Source organism: Pristiophorus japonicus, chromosome 12 (assembly GCF_044704955.1).
Source record: "Pristiophorus japonicus isolate sPriJap1 chromosome 12, sPriJap1.hap1, whole genome shotgun sequence".
In the NCBI taxonomy this organism is placed as follows: Eukaryota; Metazoa; Chordata; class Chondrichthyes; family Pristiophoridae; genus Pristiophorus; species Pristiophorus japonicus.
The window spans coordinates 62,192,142-62,213,758 of NC_091988.1; the positions used below are offsets into that span (position 1 = coordinate 62,192,142).

Sequence of the window (21,617 nt, forward strand, 5' to 3'; positions counted from 1 at the left end):
CTGCAGTTAATGAAAAGTTCTATTTGGGAGGGGAAAGTTGAAAGAGAACAGAAAATAAATCTTTAGTTATAATTTCTGCTCTCTTTTTTTATGTTTGATAAAGTGCCACATAATAGGCTTGCCAGCAAAGTTGCAGCCTATGGACAGTGGCAGCATGGATACGAAATTGGCTAAGTGACAGGAAACAGAGAGTGGTGGTGAACGGTTGTTTTTCAGACTGGAGGAAGTGGTGTTCCCAGGGGTCGGTTCTGGGACCACTGCTTTTCTTGATATCTATTAATGACTTGGACTTGCGTGTAAAGGGCACAATTTCAAAATTTGCAGATATCATAAAACTTGCAAGTATAGTGAACAGTGAGGAGGATTATGATCGACTTCAAGAAGAAATAGACAGGCTGGTGAAATGAGCGGACACGTGGCAGATGAAATTTAACGCAGAAAAGTGCGAAGTAAAACATTTCAGGAGGAAAAATGAGAAGAGGCAAAATAAAAGGGATACAATTCTAAAGGGGGTGTATGAACACAGAGCCCTGGGGGTATATGTGCACAAATCATTGAAGGTGGCAGGGCAGGTTGAGAAAGCAGTTTAAAAAAAAAAGCATATGAGATCCCGGGCTTCATAAATAGAGGCATAGAGTACAAAAGCAAGGAAGTTATGATGAACCCTTATAAAACACTGGTTTGGCCTCAACTGGAGTATTGTGTCCAATTCTGGGCACCGCACTTTAGGACGGATGTGAAGGCCTTAGAGAAAGTGCAGAAAAGATTTGCAAGGATGGTTCCAGGGATGAGGGTCTTCAGTTACATGGATAGACTAGAGAAGCTGGGGTTGTATTCCTTAGAGCAGTGACGGTTGAGAGGAGATTTGATAGAGGTATTTGAAATCATGAGGAGTCTAGAAAGAGTAGATGGAAACTGTTCCCATTGGCGGAAGGGTCGAGAACCAGAGAACACAGATTTAAGGTGATTGGCAAAAGAACCAAAGACGACATGAGGGAGACCTTTTTTACACAGCGAGTGGTTAGGATCTGGAATGAACTGCCTGAGAGGGTGGGGAGGGCAGGCTAAATCGTGGCTTTCAAAAGGGAATTGAATAAGTACCTGAAGGAAAAAAAGTTGCAGAGCTACGGGGAAAGGACAAGGGAGTGACTACCTGAAGCGCTCTTGCAGAGAGCTGGCACGGGCTCGACGGGCCGAATAGCCCCCTTCAATGCTGTAACCATTCTATGATTCTATAAATATCTGAGTCCTGATTAATTTAAAAGTTGTCGATTAGCCATCCTAACCATTTGTATTCCTTTCCCTTATCGCAGGTCAGTACTGGAGTCTTACCGAGTGTTACGGATTGAGGCTAAGGAATAGCCATGACGGTCCTGTCCCATCTTCTGTTTCTGTAATGCAGTTCATGATCTGCATGTAAATATACCAAAAAAAAGTCTAGTGGTGCCCAGATAGAGAGAGCTTGCCAAACCACTCAAGTAGAAAAAAAAAAGTCAACTTGGTAAATGAAAATATTGTAAAATCATATAATGCAGCACAAAAGGGACTTTAGTTCCCACAGTGAAGTATTCTCTTCCTTGTATTACCTGCTGTTTTTTCTGTAATTATTTTTTTTTTCTTATATCTCCAGTCAGAGCATTTTACATTTATTGTAGCCAGTTGTACTTTGTTGTGCCATCAATTTCATGTTTGAGATTTCCATTTCAACAACAACAGTCCATTGGAGCACTGTGGTGTGGGGAGCAGATGTCTGTGCACTGTGCTGTGGAGGAGCGCAACACCCTGAATTGGTGAAGTGTGCAGTCCGGTCCACCATTCTCCGTACTGATTTCTCGGCTCTGCTGTTGTGGACAAGAGCCGAAGTGAATGCTAGGCAATCCCACAAAGGAGAAGGAACAATTTCAGGGGACAGCCATCTCTGATCTGTGCCCACACATCACCTACCAGCTGGTGCCTCAGGAGAGAGAGCAGCTATCCTGCCTTACCAGTGTTCCCTCTGATTTTTATTTCCGCGCACGGGTCTTTTTAATTTGCTGCGTGGCCATGCATGCGCGCTATCTTCCAGCAGCAGCAGTTTGTGAGCAGCCTGCGCGGGACCTCCCGTTTGATGCGTGCTTTTGGGGGAGCATTACAGCCTACCCTTTCTGCCATGGGTAATGTGGCAGGATCGCTGAAATAAATCTGATCTATGGACTCACAACGTGCCATTTGCATGCAAAGACCACCCCTCTCCCCATGAGCCTATTCTCATTTTAAACACCTTTAAAGCAACATTAAAGAATTGGTCATTAATCTCAGTTCGAGACATCAGGAGCAGCCAGAACACCTTATCTCGCACTTTTGGGTGGTACTTCACTAATGCTCAATGGCTTTGAACTGTGCACACTTTATATTAGATTTACCACTTGTGTCCTGACATCAGGCCAGATAAGGTCGATAAATATTATAAATTTGTAGATTTTGAGGCCGAGGTACTGGTGAAATGTTTTCTGCAGCCCAATCTGTTATTTGTTAATTATGTAAAGTAATGTTACAGGGTATTACACAAGATGTAGCCAATCTTAATTACATAATTGACAAAAAAAAGGTCTTGAGAGACCCAAGTGACCTAAGTATGAAGTAGTGTGTATCTTAAGCCCATTCATTTTCTACTCTTTAATTTCATTTCAAATTATCTGAAATATCAGATTTTTAGCACCAAGTTCCACTTAGCTGTGTTATTTACATTGCTTACTTCAAATTATTGGTTAATTCAAATTTTCTTGGCACACAAACTGACTGAATTATTAGCAGTGGACTGGACAGACTTAAGGCACACTGTAGTGATGTGTATTTGGTGAAGTCACATTGCTCCCGTCTTACCATCGGACGTGGGGGTTGCTTCCCTGAAGTTTAGAACATTCATTTGAATTGGAGATCAGAGATCATAACAGGCAGGCATATAACAGGGAGGATACTTGGATGGGGGAGTTGAAATAAGTTTTTTGTTAAATGATGGATTCTAATGTATTGTATTGGAGCTGTATTGCACACCAACACCATGTTGCCCTTGGGACAAATCTTGATTATGCACCAAGATGGGAAATTCCCCTGCATTGCCCTCTATTTCATTAGAACATGCTACTGTAAATACAGAACAATTACTTTTAATAATTGAGAATATCCTGCAGTCTCTTTTATACTGCTCATCAGGGTGTGTGTTTGTTTCTGATTGTATGGGCTATGTGACTCAATTGTAAACTAACAAATCGTTAACAAGTTATGCTGCTGTACAAAGATGAATAAAAGTCAGAATTTTATTGACAGTTTTTATCTGAGATTTTCTCTTATTGCACATCCCCTTTCAATAAATGGGATGAACATTATCAGATGTTTGTTTTTTTTGCTTGAAAAGTTACGCCTCGATTTCCTAAATCTGGTCACTGACCAGGCCATTTCAGTCATGAAGTAGTAACATCCATTTTGGAGTGTAGTGGCTGTTTGAGATCGATCTACCCTTCACCCATGGCCATTGATGAACTTGCCTCTGCACGTGCCTTCGCTCCTAAGTCACCTTGCGGTATAATACTGACCCAGCTGAACTCAGTGCTGTTTGCTCTCCTTCCTGCCTTTCAGCAAAAAGGAAAAGCTTATGAGGAGGCAAGGTTGTTGCAGGTCTGCCAAACAGCAAATGATGGGGTGCTATTAAAACAGAACTTTTATTAGAATTATTAGTGGACCTATAAATGTGTTCTCTCTGACGTCTTACAATGATGAGTTATCCATATATCACCATGTGGGCCACCGTGCAGATGCACATTGTACTGCGCTATCTTGCACTTGATACCCTTGGGCTTAGCTTTGATTACGCACCTAGGTGGAAAAGGTGTAAAATTCCAATGTACTGCCCTATGTATTTCATTGGAAAGTATTACTGTAAATAGAGAACATGTACCTTCAATAATCGAGATTATGCAGTACCTTTTTGTAGAATCATAGAATGATTACAGCACAGAAGGGGTCCATTCGGCCTTTCGAGCCCGTTCTGGCTCTCTGCAAGAGCACCTCAGCTAGTCCCACTCCCCGTCCTTTCACCGTAGCCCTGCAATTTTTTTTCCTTCAGGTACTTATCCAATTCCCTTTTTAAAGCCATTATTCAATCTGCCTCCACCACCATTTCAGGCAGTGCATTCCAGATCCTAACCACTCGCTGTGTAAAAAGGTTTTTCCTCATGTCGTCTTTGGTTCTTCTGCTAATCATCTTAAATCTGTGTCCTATGGTTCTCTACCCTACCGCCAATAGGAACAGTTTCTCTCTATCTTTGTCTAGACCCCTCCTGATTTTAAACAGATCTATCAAATGTCCTCTCAACCTTCTCTGCTCTAAGGAGAACCACCCCAGTCTTCTCCAGTCTATCCACTTAACTGAAGTCCCTCATCCCTGGAACCATTCTTGTAAATCTTTTCTGCACCTCTCTAAGGCCTTTACATTATACCTAAAGTTTGGTGCCAGAATTGTTGTGGCCGAACTATTCACACACATGCACTGTAAACCTATCTTAGACCTTGTATTCTCTCTAAGTCTGACCCCACCTAATAATGTACTATTTCTTACTCTAGTGCTATCCGTCTCTCCCAATCCTTTGTGCAACTTTGTGCTACATCCTGGTGCCCATCCTCCTGCCAAATTAGTTTAAACCCTCCTCCTCCCCCTCCCCCTCCCCACGTGGACATTGATCTCAGCTCTGTTGGGGTGCAACCCGTCTGTACAGGTCCCATCTCCCGCAGAACCCGTCCCAATGCCCCAGGAATCTGAAGCCCTCCCTCCTGCACCATCCACCCTCCACATTACTACCTTTGAGGTCCTGCTTTTTAATCTCTTTCCTAGCTCCCTAAAATCTGCCTGCAGGACCTCATCCCACTTTGAGAGGATTGAACTAATGATCTGGAGACATGAGTTCAAATCCCACCACGGCAGCTAGGGAATTTAAATTCAGTCAATTAAATAAATCTGGAATTAAAAAGCTAGTATCAGTAATGATGACCATGAAACTACAGGAATATCATAAAAAACCCATCTGGTTTACTAATGTCCTTCAGGGAAGGAAATCTGCTGTCCTTACCTGGTCTGGCCTATATGTGACTCCAGACACACAGCAATGTGGTTGACTCTTAAATGCCCTCTGACCTGGTCCAGCAAGCCACTCAGTTGTATAAGGCAGCTCACTGCCACCTTCTCAAGGGCAATTAGGGATGAGCAATAAATGTTGGCATTGCTGACAACACCCACATCCCATGGACGAATAAAAAAAGCATTCCAAATTTATTTAATTGAATTTAAATTCCCCAGCTGTCACAGTGGAATTTGAACTTGCATCTCCTTTTCATTAGTCCAGGCCTCTGCATTACTGGTCCCATAACTTAACCACTATGTAACCCCTCCTGCGTGTGGTTGGCGTTTCAGCGTTTTCTTTTCAACTGTGGGTGAATTCCAGTGTCTTGGAATAATGTGTTTAAAAAAAAAACGTGAAACTGATGTAAACAGTAATTAGTAAAAATGTCTTTTATTTTAGTTCCTAAAGTCTGACTGCTCTAAAACTTGATTTTTATCCATGTAATAATTTGTTGAATTTCATCCCTATGTGGTTGTCTTTTGTCTGTGTGAAGACAGAAGGGACACTAGTTACAGCTAACCATGGTTTAGGGTTGGTTCTCAGGAGTAAAAGGAATTACTGAAATCATGCCTCATCCAGTTCCTGATGTGACTTTTCCTGAATACACACACACACACACACACACACACATGGTGGTACTGCTAACAATGTTAAGCCACTTCTTGCCCAGTGCTGTTCAAGATTTTTTTTGTGAAGCAATATGCTTAAAAGGTCTGCGCTCAGAAATGATGATGCCTCAAGCTAGTGTCTCTCGGGGAAAAAAGACAGCCCACATCCTACCCATTAAATACAGCAGCTGGGGAAAATATCAGCGTGCATTCTGCTGTCCCAGCTGAAGGGATCTATAGGGAGGAGCAATGCGAATAAAATATTTATTTTACATTTTTTTAATCAAAAATGTCTTTTAAGCAACAATTTTTTGCCAGAATCAAATTGGATGTTGCAAGACGTAAAAGCATTTCTGGTAAGCTGTGTAAATCAAGGTGACGACCCTTAATAGTTGCCTGTAAATCACCATGATGAGATTAATTTTATACCGCGCAGTTAGAGTGGGTGTGGGGGACCCGACGCTGACGATCTCGGTGAAAGCCGATCCTTCGGAGGTTTGGAAGCCCCCCGCCAGTTTCGGTGCCCCGGTAGTGATGGCTCTCCCGAAAACTGAGTCGACGGAGCTAAGTCTGACGGGTTGCGGTTTGTACACGACCGCCGTGTCGTGCTCGGTTTCCGAACTGTAGCATAGCACGGCGGGGGTGACCTTCCCCGTTTCTGCGAGCAGGTCCAAGAGGTTCCAGTCGTGGGTCACGACGTCGCCTTGCAGGTAGAGGGCCACCTCCTGGTCCGACGGCGAGGGCACCTGAATTGGCTCTGCTCCGTCCAGTCTGCCCAGGGCACTCGTACTGCATCCGACCCACTGGAAACTCTCGTCGAACGGAGACCACGGATCCCACAGCTGATACGCAGTCATCTTCAATCGTAAAGTTCACGATCAGGTCCATGAAAAGAGGGAACAAGATGTCAGTTATCAATGTTTCACTTCATTCTTGTGATGAGAAAAAAATCCAAGTGTACTGGTTGTACTTGAAAATGTTTTTATTGATCTAATCTATTTTTTTAACTATTAAAAAAATAATCATATGTGAGACTTGCATTTTTATAGCGCCTTTCACATCCACTGGTCGTTCCAAAGTGTTTTACAGCCAATGAAGTATGGTCATTGTTGTAAACTATAATTTGCACGCATCAATGTGATAACGACCAGATAATCTGTCTTGGTGATGTTGATTGAGGGATCAATATTGAACAGGACACCAGGGATAACTCCCCTGCTCTTCCTTAGAAATAGGATCTTTTACATGAGAGAGCAGACAGGGCCTCGGTTTGTCTCATCCAAAAGACAGCACCTCCAACAGTGCCGCACCCCCTCAGTACTGCATTGGAGTGTCAGCCTAGATTTTCGTGCTCAAGTCTCTGGAGTGGGATTTGAACCCACAACCTTCGGACTCAGAGACAATGGTGCTACTTAACTGAGTCACATTGTTCAGCTCATAATACCTATCATATACCATAGTTGGGAGTATTGTGCACTGTCCTGGACACCCTATTATAAGAAGCCTTAATTTAAAAATTCTCATCCTGGTTTTGAAATCCTTCCATGTCCTCGCACCTCCCTATGTCGGTAACCTCCTCCAGCCCTACAACCCTCCCGGATCTCCTCCAATTATGTGATTTGAATCGCACCATCGTTGGCGACCCTGCCTTCAGCTGCCTAGGCCTTAAGCTCTGGAATTCCTTCCCTAAACCTCTCTGCTTCTCTACCTCTCCTCCTTTAAGATGCTCCTTAACACCTACCTCTTTGACCAAGCTTTTGGTCAGCTGTCCTAATATCTCTTTATGTGGCTCAGTGTCGAAATTTGTTTGATAATGTTCCTGTAAAAAGTCTTGGAACCAATGCGCAGCGGTCTGGAGGGCCCGCGCAGGCCGCTTGTCGACTTTTCAATGGAAAAACCGCGCATGCGCAGAGATTATTATGGCCCTCTTGCACATCCATGATTTGAATCGCACCATCATTGGCGACCCTGCCTTCAGCTGCCTAGGCCTTAAGCTCCGGAATTCCTTCCCTAAATCTCAAAAAGAAAATTACAGGAACAGTGCTTGGGATGTTTTTCTATGCTAAAGGGGCTACATAAATGCAACTTGTTGTATTCAAGCACTGGAAAAGGCACAGTAAAATCACTAGAATGATACCAGGGATAAGAAATTGTAGTTATGAAGAAAGCCTTGAAAGATTCTTCGCAAACAAAGAAGGGTAAGGAGGGATGGACTAGAAGCTTACAAAATTACAAATAAATTGGAGTGGCTAAATGATGACATTGTTTCCATTGATGATGAATTAGTAACCAAACTGAAATGTGAGAGTGTTAAGGCTTGACAATGTAGCAACAATATAGCATTAGGGGGAGGGAAATCAACATCTTGTATTCATATAGCGCCTTTAATGCAGTGAAACGTCCCAAGATGCTTCACAGGAGTATTATGAAATGTAAAAATTTGACACCGAGCCACATCAGTAGAAATTAGGGCAGGTGACCAAAAGCTTGGTCAAAGAGGTAGGTTTTAAGGAGCGTCTTGAAGGAGGTAGAGAGGCGGAGAGGTTTAGGGAGGGAGTTCCAGAGCTTGGGGTCTAGGCAATAGAAGACACGGCCACCAATGGTTGAGCGATTATAATCAGGAAATGCTTAAGAGGGCAGAATTAGCCAGAGTTCCTGCTCTTTATCCAGTACTCCCTGGTGGAGATGTGTGTGCATGTGAACAATGAGTGAAGATCAGGTACCACACCTGAAATATTAACTCAACTGTTCTCCCCACATATGCTGGCTGACTTGGTGAGCGTTTCCAGCATTTTTTGCTTTTGTAACAAGACAGGACTGGATGTGCTCTGATGCTACCCTGGGTTGTAAAGGTTCCTGATACTTGGATGAATTTGGTTAGTGGGACCATGACCAGAAGTAACCAATGCCTTGGGGGAAGGAGGGGAGAAACTTGGAAAAGTTTCAATCAATTAAATATTTTCTTATGTCAAATGTAATGTAAAAGAAAGAACTTGCATTTATGTAATGCCTTTCACGACCTCAGGATGTCCAAAAGCGTTTTACAGCCAAAGAAGCAATTTTGAAGCGTAGTCACTGGTGTAATGCAAGATATCACTGCAGCCAATTTGTACACAACAAGATCCCACAAACAGCAATGAGATAATAACCACATCCTTCGCCCCCACCATTGGCAACAGTGCCTTCAGCCGCCTAGGGCAGGCACCAGGCTCAGGAATTCCCTCCTCAAACCTCTGCCTCGCCACACCTCTCTTTTAAGATGCTGCTTAAAACCTACTCCTTTGACGAAGAGTTTTGTCATCTCTCCTAATATCTCCTTCCTTGGTGAGATGTCAGTTTTTGTCGGATTACACTCCAGCAAAGTGCCTTGGGATGTTTTACTGCTAATGGTACAAGTTAGAAGAATGAGGAGAGGCTGATGAAATTTAACACAGAAAAGTGTGAAGTGATACATTTTGGTAGGAAAAATGAGGAAAGGCAATATAAACTAAAGGGTACAATCCTAAAGGGGGTGCATGAACAGAGTGACTGGGAGTATATATGCACACTTCATTGAAGGTGCCAGGGCAGGTTGAGAAAGTGGTTAAAAAAAGCATACGGGATCCTGGGCTTCATAAATCAATATCATAGGCAGTCCCTCGAAATCGAGGAAGACTTGCTTCCACTCTAAAAGTGAGTTCTCAAGTGACTGTACAGTCCAATATAAGAATTACAGTCTCTGTCACAGGTGGGACAGAGAGTCGTTGAAGGAAAGGGTGGATGGGGAGTTTGGTTTGCCGCACGCTCCTTCCGCCACCTGTTCTTGTTTTCTGCATGCTCTCGGCGACGAGACTCGAGGTGCTCAGCGCCCTCCCAGATTCTCTTCCTCCACTTAGGGCGGTCTTTGGCCAGGGATTCCCAGGTGTTGGTGGGGATGTTGCACTTTATCAAGGAGGCTTTGAGGGTGTCCTTGAAATGTTTCCTCGGCCCACCTGGGATCGCTTGCTGTGTAGGAGTTCCGAGTAGAGCGCTTGCTTTGGGAGTCTTGTATCAGGCATGAGGATGATGACGCCCACCCAACGGAACTGGATGAGTGTGGTCAGTGCTTCGATGCTGGGGATGTTGGTCTGATTGAGAACACTGACGTTGGTGCGTCTGTCCTCCCAGGGGATTTGCAGGATTGTGCGGAGACAGTGTTGGTAGTATTTTTCCAGCGATTTGAGGTGTCTATTATATATGGTCCACGTCTCTGAGCCATATAGGAGGGCGGGTATCACTGCAGCCCTGTAGACCAGAAGTTTGGTGCCAGATTTGAGGTCCTGGTCTTCGAACACTTTCTCCCTCAGGCAACCAAAAGATGTGCTGGCGCACTGGAGGCAGTGTTGGACCTCATCGTCGATGTCTGCCCTTGCTGATAGTAGGCTCCTGAGGTATGGAAAGTAGTCCACATTGTCCAAGGCCATGCCGTAGATTTTGATGACCAGGCGGCAGTGCTGTGTGGCGGAGTCAGGTTGGTGGAGGACCTTCGTCTTACTGATATTTAGTGTAAGGCCCATGCTTTCGTACGCCTCCGTGAAGATGTTGACGATGGCTTGAGTTCAGCCTCTGAATGTGCGCAGGCACAAGCATTGTCTGCGTACTGTAGTTCGATGACAGAGGATGGGACAGTCTTGGATCTGGCTTGGAGATGATGATGGTTGAACAGGTTCCTACTGGTCTATAGTTTAGTTACACTCCAGCGGGGAGCTTGGTGGAGCATTACAGCAAGGAAGATCGAGAAGAGGGTTGGCGTGATGACACAGCTCTGCTTGACCCCCGTCTGTGGCAGATCCATTGGTCAAGATCAAGAGCATTTTGTCGTGGAGCAGGCCGAGGATGGCGACAAACTTTTGAGAGCAGCTAAAATGGTAGGAGGACACGCCATAGTTCCTCGCGGTTAACAGAGTCAAAGGCCATTCTAAGGTCAAGGAAGGCCATGTACAAGGTTTGGTGCTGTTCCCTGCATTTCTCTTGCAGTTGTCGCGCCATGAAGATCATATCCGTTGTACCCTATAGTGGATGGAATTCGCATTATGACTCTGGGAGAAGCTATTCAGGCACAGGGAGAAGACAGTTGAGGAGGATTCTAGCGATGACTTTCCCAGTGACTGAAAACAGGGAGATTCCTCTGTAGTTGCTGCAGTCGGACTTGACCCCTTTTTTAAAGATGGCCACGATTACGGCATCTTTGAGATCTCCCGGCATGCTCTCCTCCTTCCAGATGAGAGAGATGAGGTCATGCATTCGTGCCAATAGTGCCTCTCCGCCATACTTTAGTGCTCCTGGTGCCTTGTTGTTCTTGAGCTGACGGATGGCCTTGTCTACCTCGTGCAGGGTGGGGTTTTGCTGAGATGGTGGTGGGTAGCTTGCTGCGGGATGGAGTCGAGGACACTCGTGTCAAAGGAAGCATCTCGATTAAGGAGATCTTCGAAATGCTCCTTCCTGTGGCCCCTGACTGCCTCGGTGTCCTTGATGAGTGACTCCCCATTCTTGGCCAGCAGGGGGGTGAGGCCTTGGGTGCTTGGGCCGGGGGTGGACTTAACTGCGGTGGAGAATCCTCGCACGTCATGGCTGTCGGCCAGCTGCTGAATCTCCTGTGCTTTCTCCACCCACCATCTATTCTTTAGGTCACGGGTTTTGTTTGGACATTGGCCTTCAGCCATCTATAGAGCTGCTTTGCTCCTCCCGAGTTGGGTGTTGGTTTAGGTTCAGAAATGCTCTGCGCTAGCGGTTTATTAGCTCCTGGATCTCCTGGTCATTCTCATCAAACCAGTCCTGGTGTTTCCTGGTTGAGTGACTTAGTGTCTCTTCGCAGGCACTGGTTATGGTGGCCTGGAGAGCAGACCAAGCGCTGTGCGCACTCTGTGTCTCAGGGTCATTGAGGGTCGCCAGGTTGGCAGTGAGGCGCTGGCTGTGGAGGGCTCTCTTAGCTGGGTCTTTGAGTGCCCCGGTGTTGATTTTTCTGCGGCATTGTTTCTGTTGCCGTAGTCACTTTGGAGCTATATTAATATTGATGACGGAACGGATTAGGCGGTGGTCCGTCCAGCAGTTGTCGGTTCCTGTCGTGGCACGGGTGATGCGCAAGTCCTTGCGATCCCTCGCTCGAACAGTGATGTAGTCGAGCAGATGCCAGTACATGGAGCGAGGGTGTTGCCACGATGCCTTGTACTTGTCCCTCTGGCGGAACAAGGTGTTGCGTCGAGTGTTGGGATGTATGTACTGATAACACACCCTTCCAAATGAGGATCGGGACCTCGTGGACATCTCCAACAGCGACAGACCAGAATGCCGCTCCGCCATCGTTGCCCGGGAACTTAGACGCTTCGACGTCGACATCACCGCCCTAAGTGAGACCCGGCAAGCAGGGGAAGGCCAGCTCAAAGAACAAGGTGGAATTTACACCTTCTTCTGGAAAGGCAAACCAGAAGAAGAACGGCGCCTCCGTGGAGTTGGTTTCACCATCAAGAACGAGCTGGTTGACCAGCTGACAGACTCCCCCTGCGGGATTAGCAAATGTCTCATGATTCTCCAGCTCACCCTATCCCTATTCATAAATAGAGGCATAGAGTACAAAAGCATGGAAGTTATGATGAACCTTTATAAAACACTGGTTCTGCCTCAACTGGAGTATTGTGTCCAATTCTGGGCACCACACTTTAGGAAGGATGTGAAGGCCTTAGAGAGGGTGCAGAAAAGATTTATGACAATCGTTCCAGGGATCAGGGGAGTTCAGTTCCGTGGATAGACTGGAGAAGCTGGGGTTGTTCTTGTGATGTATGTAACCTTGGCAACCTGTATCACACCACCACCAGAGGGCCTACCTGTTGGAGTCGCAAGGGATCCCAGCATCCCTTGGGAGCACTGTATATAAGCAGGCCTCCCACGGTATACCTACACTCTGGAGTTTAATTAAAGGAGCTAAGGTCACACTCATTGCATATAGTACTCAGTTTCATCCTTTATTATGAGCGTAATAATTGGCGACGAGGTAACGAACAACCACGCAAAATTGCAAAGAACTGTTGGTATCCTGGAGTAATTCTCAGAAGGGGACGATTGGGAGGCCTTCGTGGAGAGAGTCGACCAATACTTCATGGCCAACGAGCTGGAAGGGGACGAGAATTCTGCCAAACGAAGGGCGATCCTCCTTACCATCTGTGGGGCAACAACCTATGGCCTCATGAAGAATCTCTTAGCTCCGGTGAAACCAACAACCAAATCCTATGAAGAATTGTGTACGCTGGTCCCAGAGCATCTAAAGCTGAAGGAAAGTGTTTTGATGGCGAGGTATCGGTTCCAAATGTGTCAACGGTCGGAGGGCCAGGAAGTGGCGAGCTATGTCGCCGAACTAAGGCGCCTTGCAGAACATTGCGAATTCGATGGATTCCTTGAACAAATGCTAAGAGACCTTTTTGTGCTTGGCATCGGCCATGAGGTTATCCTTCGCAAACTATTGATTGTTGAAACACCGAATCTGAGCAAAGCCATAACGATAGCCCAGGCATTTATGTCCACCAGCGGTAACACCAAAAAATTTCGCAGCATAATTAAGTTTCGGCTAGTACTGTGCATAAAGTAACATCGTTTTCAAGCAGGAATACATATGGCAGAACGTACACGCCGGCTGCTGCATGACCTCAGATGACCCAGAGTCCGCCATCAATTGTTAATGCGAGGCAGTTAACATCCTGTTGGCGTTGTGGAGATGGTCATTGAGCTCATCAATGTGGCTTCACACACTATGCATGCAAAGGCTGCAGAACAATGGGACACCTCCAGCGAATGTGCAGGCGAGCTGCAAACCCTGCAAACCACCACGTTGCAGAGGAAGATCGATCCATGGTGGGTCAGGCTGAACTAAAGACTCGAACCGAGGAGGCAGAAGTGTACAGGGTACACACCTTCACCAAGAAATGTCCACCGATTATGTTAAAAGTTGAACTGAACGGAATTCCAGTATTCGTGCAACTGGACACGGGTGTGAGTCAGTCCATAATGAGTAACAAGGCCTTCGACAGGCTGTGGTGCAACAAGGCACACAGGCCCAAGCTTAGCCCCATTCACACCAAACTAAGAACTTACACCAAAGAGCTGATCCATGTAATTGGCAGCGCAGAAGTAAAAGTTTCCTATGATGGAGCAGTGCACGAACTCCCACTATGGATCGTGCCGGGGGATGGCCCCACACTGTTCGGCAGAAGCTGGCTAGGAAAAATCCACTGGAACTGGGACGACATCCGAACATTCTCGTCCGTCGACGACGCCTCATGTGCCCAGGTTCTGAGCAAATTCCCATTGTTGTTCGAGACAGATATTGGAAGTTTCTCGGGGGTGAAGGTGCAGATCCACTTGGTTCCCGGTACACGACCCAGCCACCACAAGGCACGGGCGGTACCGTATATGATGCGAGAGAAAGTGGAAATTGAGCTGGACAGGTTGCAGCGAGAAGGCATCATCACGCCGATGGAGTTCAACGAGTGGGCCAGTTCGATTGCCCTGTTACTCAAAGGTGACAGCACGGTCAGAATTTGTGGGGACTATAAAGTAACGATTAATCGTTTTTCGCTACAGGACCAGTACCCGCTACCCAAGGCTGGAGGAAAGACGTTCACCAAGTTGGAACTGACCTCGGCCTACATGATGCAGGAGCTGGAGGAATCTTCGAAAGGCCTCACCTGCATCAACACGCACAAAGGTCTGTTCATCTATAACAGATGCCCATTTGGGATTCGTTCGGCCGCGACAATTTTCCAATGGAACATGGAGAGCCTGCTAAATTCAGTTCCGCGCACCATGGTTCTCCAGGACGACATACTGGTCACAGGTCGGGACGCCATCAAACACTTGAAGAACCTGGAAGAGGTTCTAAGTCGGCTAGATCGCATGGGACTCAGGTTGAAACGCTCAAAGGTATTTTCCTGGCGCCAGAGGTCGAGTTCTTAGGAAGAAGAATCGCAGCAGACGGCATCAGACCCACCGATGCCAAGACGGAGGTCATCAAGAATGCGCCGAGACCATAGAATGTGACGGAGCTGCGGTCATTTCTGGGACTCTTCAACTATTTCGGTAATTTCCTACCCGGGTTAAACACCTTGCTAGAACCCCTACATGTGCTACTGCGCAAGGGAGATGACTGGGTATGGGGGAATTCACAAGAGGCTGCCTTTGAGAAAGCCAGAAATCTGTTATGTTCAAACAAACTGCTTGTTCTGTGTAACCCATGTAAACGATTAGTGCTAGCTTGTGATGCGTCATCATACAAGATCGGGTGTGTGTTACAACAGGCTAACGAATCGGGGATTTTGCAACCGGTTGCCTATGCGTTGGGGGAGTCTGTCCAAAGCCGAAAGGGCCTACAGCCTGATTGAAAAAGGAGCCCTGGCATGCGTTTACAGGGTGAAAAAAATGTACCAGTATTTGTTTGGTCTCAAGTTTGAGCTAGAAACTGACCATAAGCCGTTCATATCGCTATTCTCAGAGAGCAAAGGGTTAACACCAATGCCTCTGCCCGCATCCAAAGATGGGCATTTATGCTGTCGGCATACAACTATGTAATCCACCACGGACCGGGGTAGAAATGGCACAGCCTGCAGACTTGCTTATGATGATGGATGCATTCGAAAATGAAAAGTCAGCCTTTACGGCCCATCAGATCAGGACCTAGACCAACCAGGATCCTTTACTGTCCCTGGTAAGAAACTGTGTCCTCCATGAGAGCTGGTCCAGCATCCCAGCGGAGATGCAGGAAGAGATTAAGCCTTTCCACAGGTGCAAAGATGAAATGTCCCTACAGGCGGACTGCCTTTTGTCGGGTAATCGCGTGGTCTTGCCCAAGAAAGTCAGAGAAACATTCATACGCGACCTACACAGCACCGACCCAGGCATAGTAATGATGAAGCCATAGCCAGATCCCATGTGTGGTGGCCCGGCATCGACTCAGACTTAGAGTCATGCGTGCGCCAATGCAACACTTGCTCTCAACTGAGCAATGCACCCAGAGAGGCACCGCTAAGTTTGTGGTCGTGGCCCTTAAACCGTGGTCTAGGATCCACATTGACTTTGCGTGCCGGTGGCAGTCGGCGGCAGTCGGGAGCAGCGTCAAGGAGGTGCGTGGAGAGGCCTATAAAAGGCAAGCCTGTGCAGCTACAGGGAGAAGGCAAAAAAAAGTAGAAAGAAACAGAAAGGTGACGTCACAGCCAAGGGGGTAAGTGATTGGCTGGTGATTGGTGAGTAGTTTTTCTTTTTTTTCTTCTATAACAGTGAGTAAACTTTAGCATTGTTGTTGCCTATCTAAGGGTTAAGTCATGGCAGGAGAGCTCGGTCACGTGATATGCTCCTCCTGTACCATGTGGGAACTCAGGGACGCCTCCAGTGTCCCTGATGACTACGTGTGCGGGAAGTGTATCCGCCTCCAGCTCCTGACAGACCGCATTGCGGAGTTGGAGCTGAGGGTGGATTCACTCTGGAGCATCCACGATGCTGAGAATGACGTGAATAACACGTTTAGTGAGTTGGTCATACCGCAGGTGAAGGGTCCACAGCCAGCTAGGGAATGGAAGACCAGAAGGAAGAGCAGTGCAAGGAAGGTAGTGCAGGGGTCCCCTGCGGTCATCCCCCTGCAAAACAGATACACCGTTTTGAGTACTGTTGAGGGGATGACTCATCAGGGGAGGGCAGCAGCAGCCAAGTTCATGGCACGTGGCTGGCTCTGCTGCACAGGAGGGCAGGAAAAAGAGTGGGAGAGCGATAGTGATAGGAGATTCGATTGTAAGGGAAATAGATAGGCGTTTCTGCGGCCGCAACCGAGACTCCAGGATGGTATGTTGCCTCCCTGGTGCAAGGGTCAAGGATGTCTCGGAGCGGGTGCAGGACATTCTGAAAAGGGAGGGTGAACAGCCAGTTGTCGTGGTGCACATTGGTACCAACGATATAGGTAAAAAAAGGGATGAGGTCCTACGAGATGAATTTAAGGAGCTAGGAGCTAAATTAAAACGTAGGACCTCAAAAGTAGTAATCTCGGGATTGCTACCAGTGCCACGTGCTAGTCAGAGTAGGAATCGCAGGATAGCTCAGATGAATACGTGGCTTGAGCAGTGGTGCAGCAGGGAGGGATTCAAATTCCTGGGGCATTGGAACCGGTTCTGGGGGAGGTGGGGCCAGTACAAACCGGACGTTCCGCACCTAGGCAGGACCGGAACCAATGTCCGAGGGGGAGTGTTTGCTAGTGCTGTTGGGGAGGAGTTAAACTAATGTGGCAGGGGGATGGGAACCAATGCAGGGAGACAGAGGGAAACAAAAAGGAGACAAAAGCAAAAGACAGAAAGGAGATGAGTAAAAGTGGAGGGCAGAGAAACACAAGGCAAAAAACAAAAAAGGCCACTGAATGTAAAGGGGCTGCAGGAGGGGTCAAAACTAAAAATCATGGATTAAAAACTAGTATTAAAACACTCTTCCTAAACGCACGCAGCATTCGAAATAAAGTAAATGAGTTGACGGCACAAATCATTAAAAATGGGTATGATTTGGTGGCCATTACAGAAACGTGGTTGCAGGGTGGCCAAGACTGGGAATTAAACATACAGGGATATCTGACGATTCGGAAAGATAGACAAGAAGGGAAAGGAGGTGGGGTAGCTCTGTTAATAAAGGATGATATCAGGGCAGTTGTGAGAGACGATATTGGCTCGAATGAACAAAACGTTGAATCATTGTGGGTGGAGATTAGAGATAGTAAGGGGAAAAAGGTCATTGGTGGCCGTAGTTTATAGGCCCCCAAATAATAACTTCATGGTGGGGCGGGCAATAATCAAGGAAATAATGGAGGCATGTGAAAAAGGAATGGCAGTAATCATGGGGGATTTTAACATACATATTGATTGGTCAAATCAAATTGCACGGGGTAGCCTGGAGGAGGAATTCATAGAATGCATACGGGATTGTTTCTTAGAACAGTATGTTACAGAACCTACAAGGGAGCAAGCTATCTTAGATCTGGTCCTGTGTAATGAGACAGGAATAATAAACGATCTCCTAGTAAAAGATCCTCTCGGAATGAGTGATCACAGTATGGTTGAATTTGTAATACAGATTGAGGGTGAGGAAGTAGTGTCTCAAACGAGCATACTATGCTTAAACAAAGGGGACTACAGTGGGATGAGGGCAGAGTTAGCTAAAGTAGACTGGAAACACAGACTAAACGGTGGCACAATTGAGGAACAGTGGAGAACTTTTAAGGAGCTCTTTCATAGTGCTCAACAAAAATATATTCCAGTGAAAAAGAAGGGCGGTAAGAGAAGGGATAACCAGCCGTGGATAACCAGGGAAATTAAGGAGAGTATCAAATTAAAAACCAATGCGTATAAGGTGGCCAAGGTTAGTGGGAAAATAGAAGATTGGGAACATTTTAAACGACAGCAAAGAATGACTAAGAAAGCAATAAAGAAAGGAAAGATAGATTACGAAGGTAAACTTGCGCAAAACATAAAAACGGATAGTAAAAGCTTTTACAGATATATAAAACGGAAAAGAGTGACTAAAGTAAATGTTGGTCCCTTAGAAGATGAGAAGGGGGATTTAATAATGGGAAATGTGGAAATGGCTGAGACCTTAAACAATTATTTTGCTTCCGTCTTCACAGTCGAAGACACAGAAACCATGCCAGAAATTGCTGGTCACAGGAATGTGGGAAGGGAGGACCTTGAGACAATCACTATCACTAGGGGGGTAGTGCTGGACAGGCTAATGGGACTGAAGGTAGACAAGTCCCCTGGTCCTGATGAAATGCATCCCAGGGTATTAAAAGAGATGGCGGAAGTTATAGCAGATGCATTCGTTATAATCTACCAAAATTCTCTGGACTCTGGGGAGGTACCAGTGGATTGGAAAGCAGCTAATGTACTCGCCTCTGTTTAAAAAAGGGGGCAGACAAAAGGCAGGTAACTATAGGCCGGTTAGTTTAACATCTGTAGTGGGGAAAATGCTTGAAACTATCATTAAGGAAGTAATAGCGGGACATCTAGATAGGAATAGTGCAATCAAGCAGACGCAGCATGGATTCATGAAGGGAAAGCATGTTTAACTAATTTACTGGAATTCTTTGAGGATATAACGAGCATGGTGGATAGAGGTGTACCGATGGTGTATTTAGATTTTCAAAAGGCATTCAATAAGGTGCCACACAAAAGGTTACTGCAGAAGATAAAGGTACGCGGGGTCAGTGGAAATGTATTAGCATGGATAGAGAATTGGCTGGCTAACAGAAAGCAGAGAGTCGGGTTAAATGGGTCCTTTTCAGGTTGGAAATCGGTGGTTAGTGGTGTGCCACAGGGATCGGTGCTGGGACCACAACTGTTTACAATATACATAGATGACCTGGAAGAGGGGACAGAGTGTAGTGTAACAAAATTTGCAGATGACACAAAGATTAGTGGGAAAGCGGGTTGTGTAGAGGACACAGAGAGGCTGCAAAGAGATTTAGATAGGTTAAGCGAATGGGCTAAGGTTTGGCAGATGGAATACAATGTCGGAAAGTGTGAGGTCATCCACCTTGGGAAAAAAACAAAAAAAGGGAATACTATTTGAATGGGGAGAAATTACAACATGCTGCGGTGCAGAGGAACCTGGGGGTCCTTGTGCATGAAACTCTTTTAGAGTTTATCTGTAAAACAAAACATTAAACCGTGCCACCCGAACTGGGTGACACACCAGACATTTACAAGGCCATTTTTTTCCTTTTTTTGTGTGTTTTTTTTTTGGGCACTAAAATCACAATTTTTCCCCAGTGCCCCCTATAAAGGGAAGGGGGACACTAAAAGCACCGGCAATTAAAACAAATTAAACTTTAAAACGTAAAATCAAATTAAAATTTGGTTGCCGGGCGTGATGATGCACTCCAGTCCCTCCGATGCCCACCTCTCGCGGAAGGCCACGAGCGTACCGGTGGACACCGCGTGCTCCATCTCCAAGGACACCCTGGACCGGATGTAAGAGCGGAAGAGAGGCAGGCAGTCAGGTTGAACGACCCCCTCGACCGCCCGCTGCCTGGACCGGCTGATGGCACCCTTGGCCGTGCCCAGGAGCAGTCCTACGTGGAGGCCCTCGGACCTACCCGCTCCCCTCCGCACAGGGTGCCCAAAGATCAGGAGAGTGGGACTGAAGTGCAGCCAGAATTTCAGGAGCAGCCCCTTCAAATAATAAAACAGGGGCTGCAACCTTGTGCATTCCATAAAAACATGGAACACGGACTCTTCCAGACCGCAGAAATTGCAGGCGGCCTGGGAGTCCGTGAACCGGCTTAAAAATTTGTTGCACGGCACTGCTCCGTGCACCACCCTCCAGGCCAAGTCCCCGATGAATAGTGGCCCCTGCGTAGAGTGCCCTCCATCGGGGACCCCCGCCTCCTCCGGACGGCAAGATGGTACGCCATGGCGTGTCCGGACGGCCGGCGAGGATGGCAAAGTTGAGAGTGTGCAGGAGCAGCCCGTACAGGAAACCCCTCCACGCGGAACTGAAAGGCACGGAGGGGATTTCCCCGAGGCGGCTCAAGTTGTGAGGCGCCGGCCCCCGAGGGAGGTTCCGGGGTTTGGCGCCGATGAGGAATTCCGTCCGGACGGGGATCAGTTCGGACGGGATCTCCCCACGTGCTTGAGCCTCCTCGATGCACCTAACGGAGTCAGGGCCCAGAGCTGTTTTTAGCGACTCGATGGCATCGGCTGCGTGGCGGACGTTGGCAGAATTTAGGCGCCGCGCCAGCGTGTCTGGCGCCATCCAGCCCGCTCCTCCGCCATCGAGCAGGTCCCTGACCCTGGTCACCTCACCAGCCACAGCCCTCTCTTCCGACCGCCACATAAAACCTCGGTCGTGGAGGTACGGATTCCCGAGCAGCGGCTCCTGCAGGACGGCCGCCACACCAGCCGGCGGAGAGCTGCGCTTGGTGGAGACTTTGTTCCAGACCCTGATGAGTTCCTTGTAAAAGACAGGCAGCTCCCGGAGGGCGGTCCTGACACCCCCCAAGTTCACAAACAGGAGCTGCGTGTCATAATTGAGGTCGCGCTGCTGGCGGAAGAAATACGTCGCCAGAGCACACCACCTAGGAGGGGGCTCGACGTAAAGGTATCTCTGCAGGGTCTGAAGACGGAAAGTCGCGAGCTGGGCGCTGACGCACACCAACGACTGACCGCCCTCCTCAAGCGGGAGACTCAAGACCGCAGCAGAGACCCAGTGCTTCCTGTTGTTCCAGAAGAAGTCCACCAGCTTCTTCTGTATCTTGGCGACAAACGCAGGGGGAGGGGTCAAAGTGACCAGCCGGTACCACAACATTGCGGCCACCAGCTGGTTTATGACTAGCGCTCGACCCCTGTAGGACAGCACTCGGAGCAGTCCTGTCCAGCGCCCTAGGCGAGCAGCGACCTTGGCCTCCAGCTCCTGCCAGTTCGCTGGCCAGGCTCCCTCGTCGGGGCTAAGGTAGACTCCCAGATAGAGGAGATGGGTCGTGCTCCAGGCAAAAGGCCTGAGCTCCTCCGGCAGGGAGTCCACCCGCCACTGACCCACCAGGAGACCGGAACATTTCTCCCAGTTGATCCTGGCGGAGGACGCGGCCGAGTAAATCTCCTGGCACTCACGCATCCTCCGCAGGTCAGCGGGATCCTCTACCGCGAGGAGCACATCATCGGCGTAAGCCAAGAGGACGACCCCCACGCCCGGCCCTTGCAGAGCCAGTCCCGTCAACCTCGTCCGCAAGAGGCGCAGGAAAGGCTCCATGCAAACGGCGTATAACTGGCCGGACATGGGGCATCCCTGGCGCACCCCTCTCCTAAAGCGAAGGGGCGCCGTCAAGGAC

The 21,617-nt window shown here is 47.5% G+C and overlaps 2 protein-coding genes across 3 annotated transcripts in view; one reads left to right on the forward strand and one right to left on the reverse strand.

Annotated features, from left to right (window-relative positions):
• Nucleotides 1–3,282, forward strand: part of fancd2 (FA complementation group D2) — a 107,231-nt gene extending 103,949 nt beyond the window's left edge. For both annotated transcript variants that reach the window (XM_070895580.1, XM_070895581.1), the window contains exon 44: nucleotides 1,314–3,282. The gene's annotated coding sequence lies outside the window, so the exon portion shown is untranslated. The remainder of the gene's footprint in view (nucleotides 1–1,313) is intronic.
• Nucleotides 3,283–5,888: 2,606 nt separating this feature from the next.
• The window catches only part of LOC139277301 (FANCD2 opposite strand protein-like), a 66,888-nt gene continuing 51,159 nt past the window's right edge, over nucleotides 5,889–21,617 (reverse strand). The window contains exon 2 of the mRNA XM_070895583.1: nucleotides 5,889–6,618. Coding sequence (XP_070751684.1) covers nucleotides 6,082–6,618 — 537 coding nt within the window. The 3' untranslated portion in view covers nucleotides 5,889–6,081. The remainder of the gene's footprint in view (nucleotides 6,619–21,617) is intronic.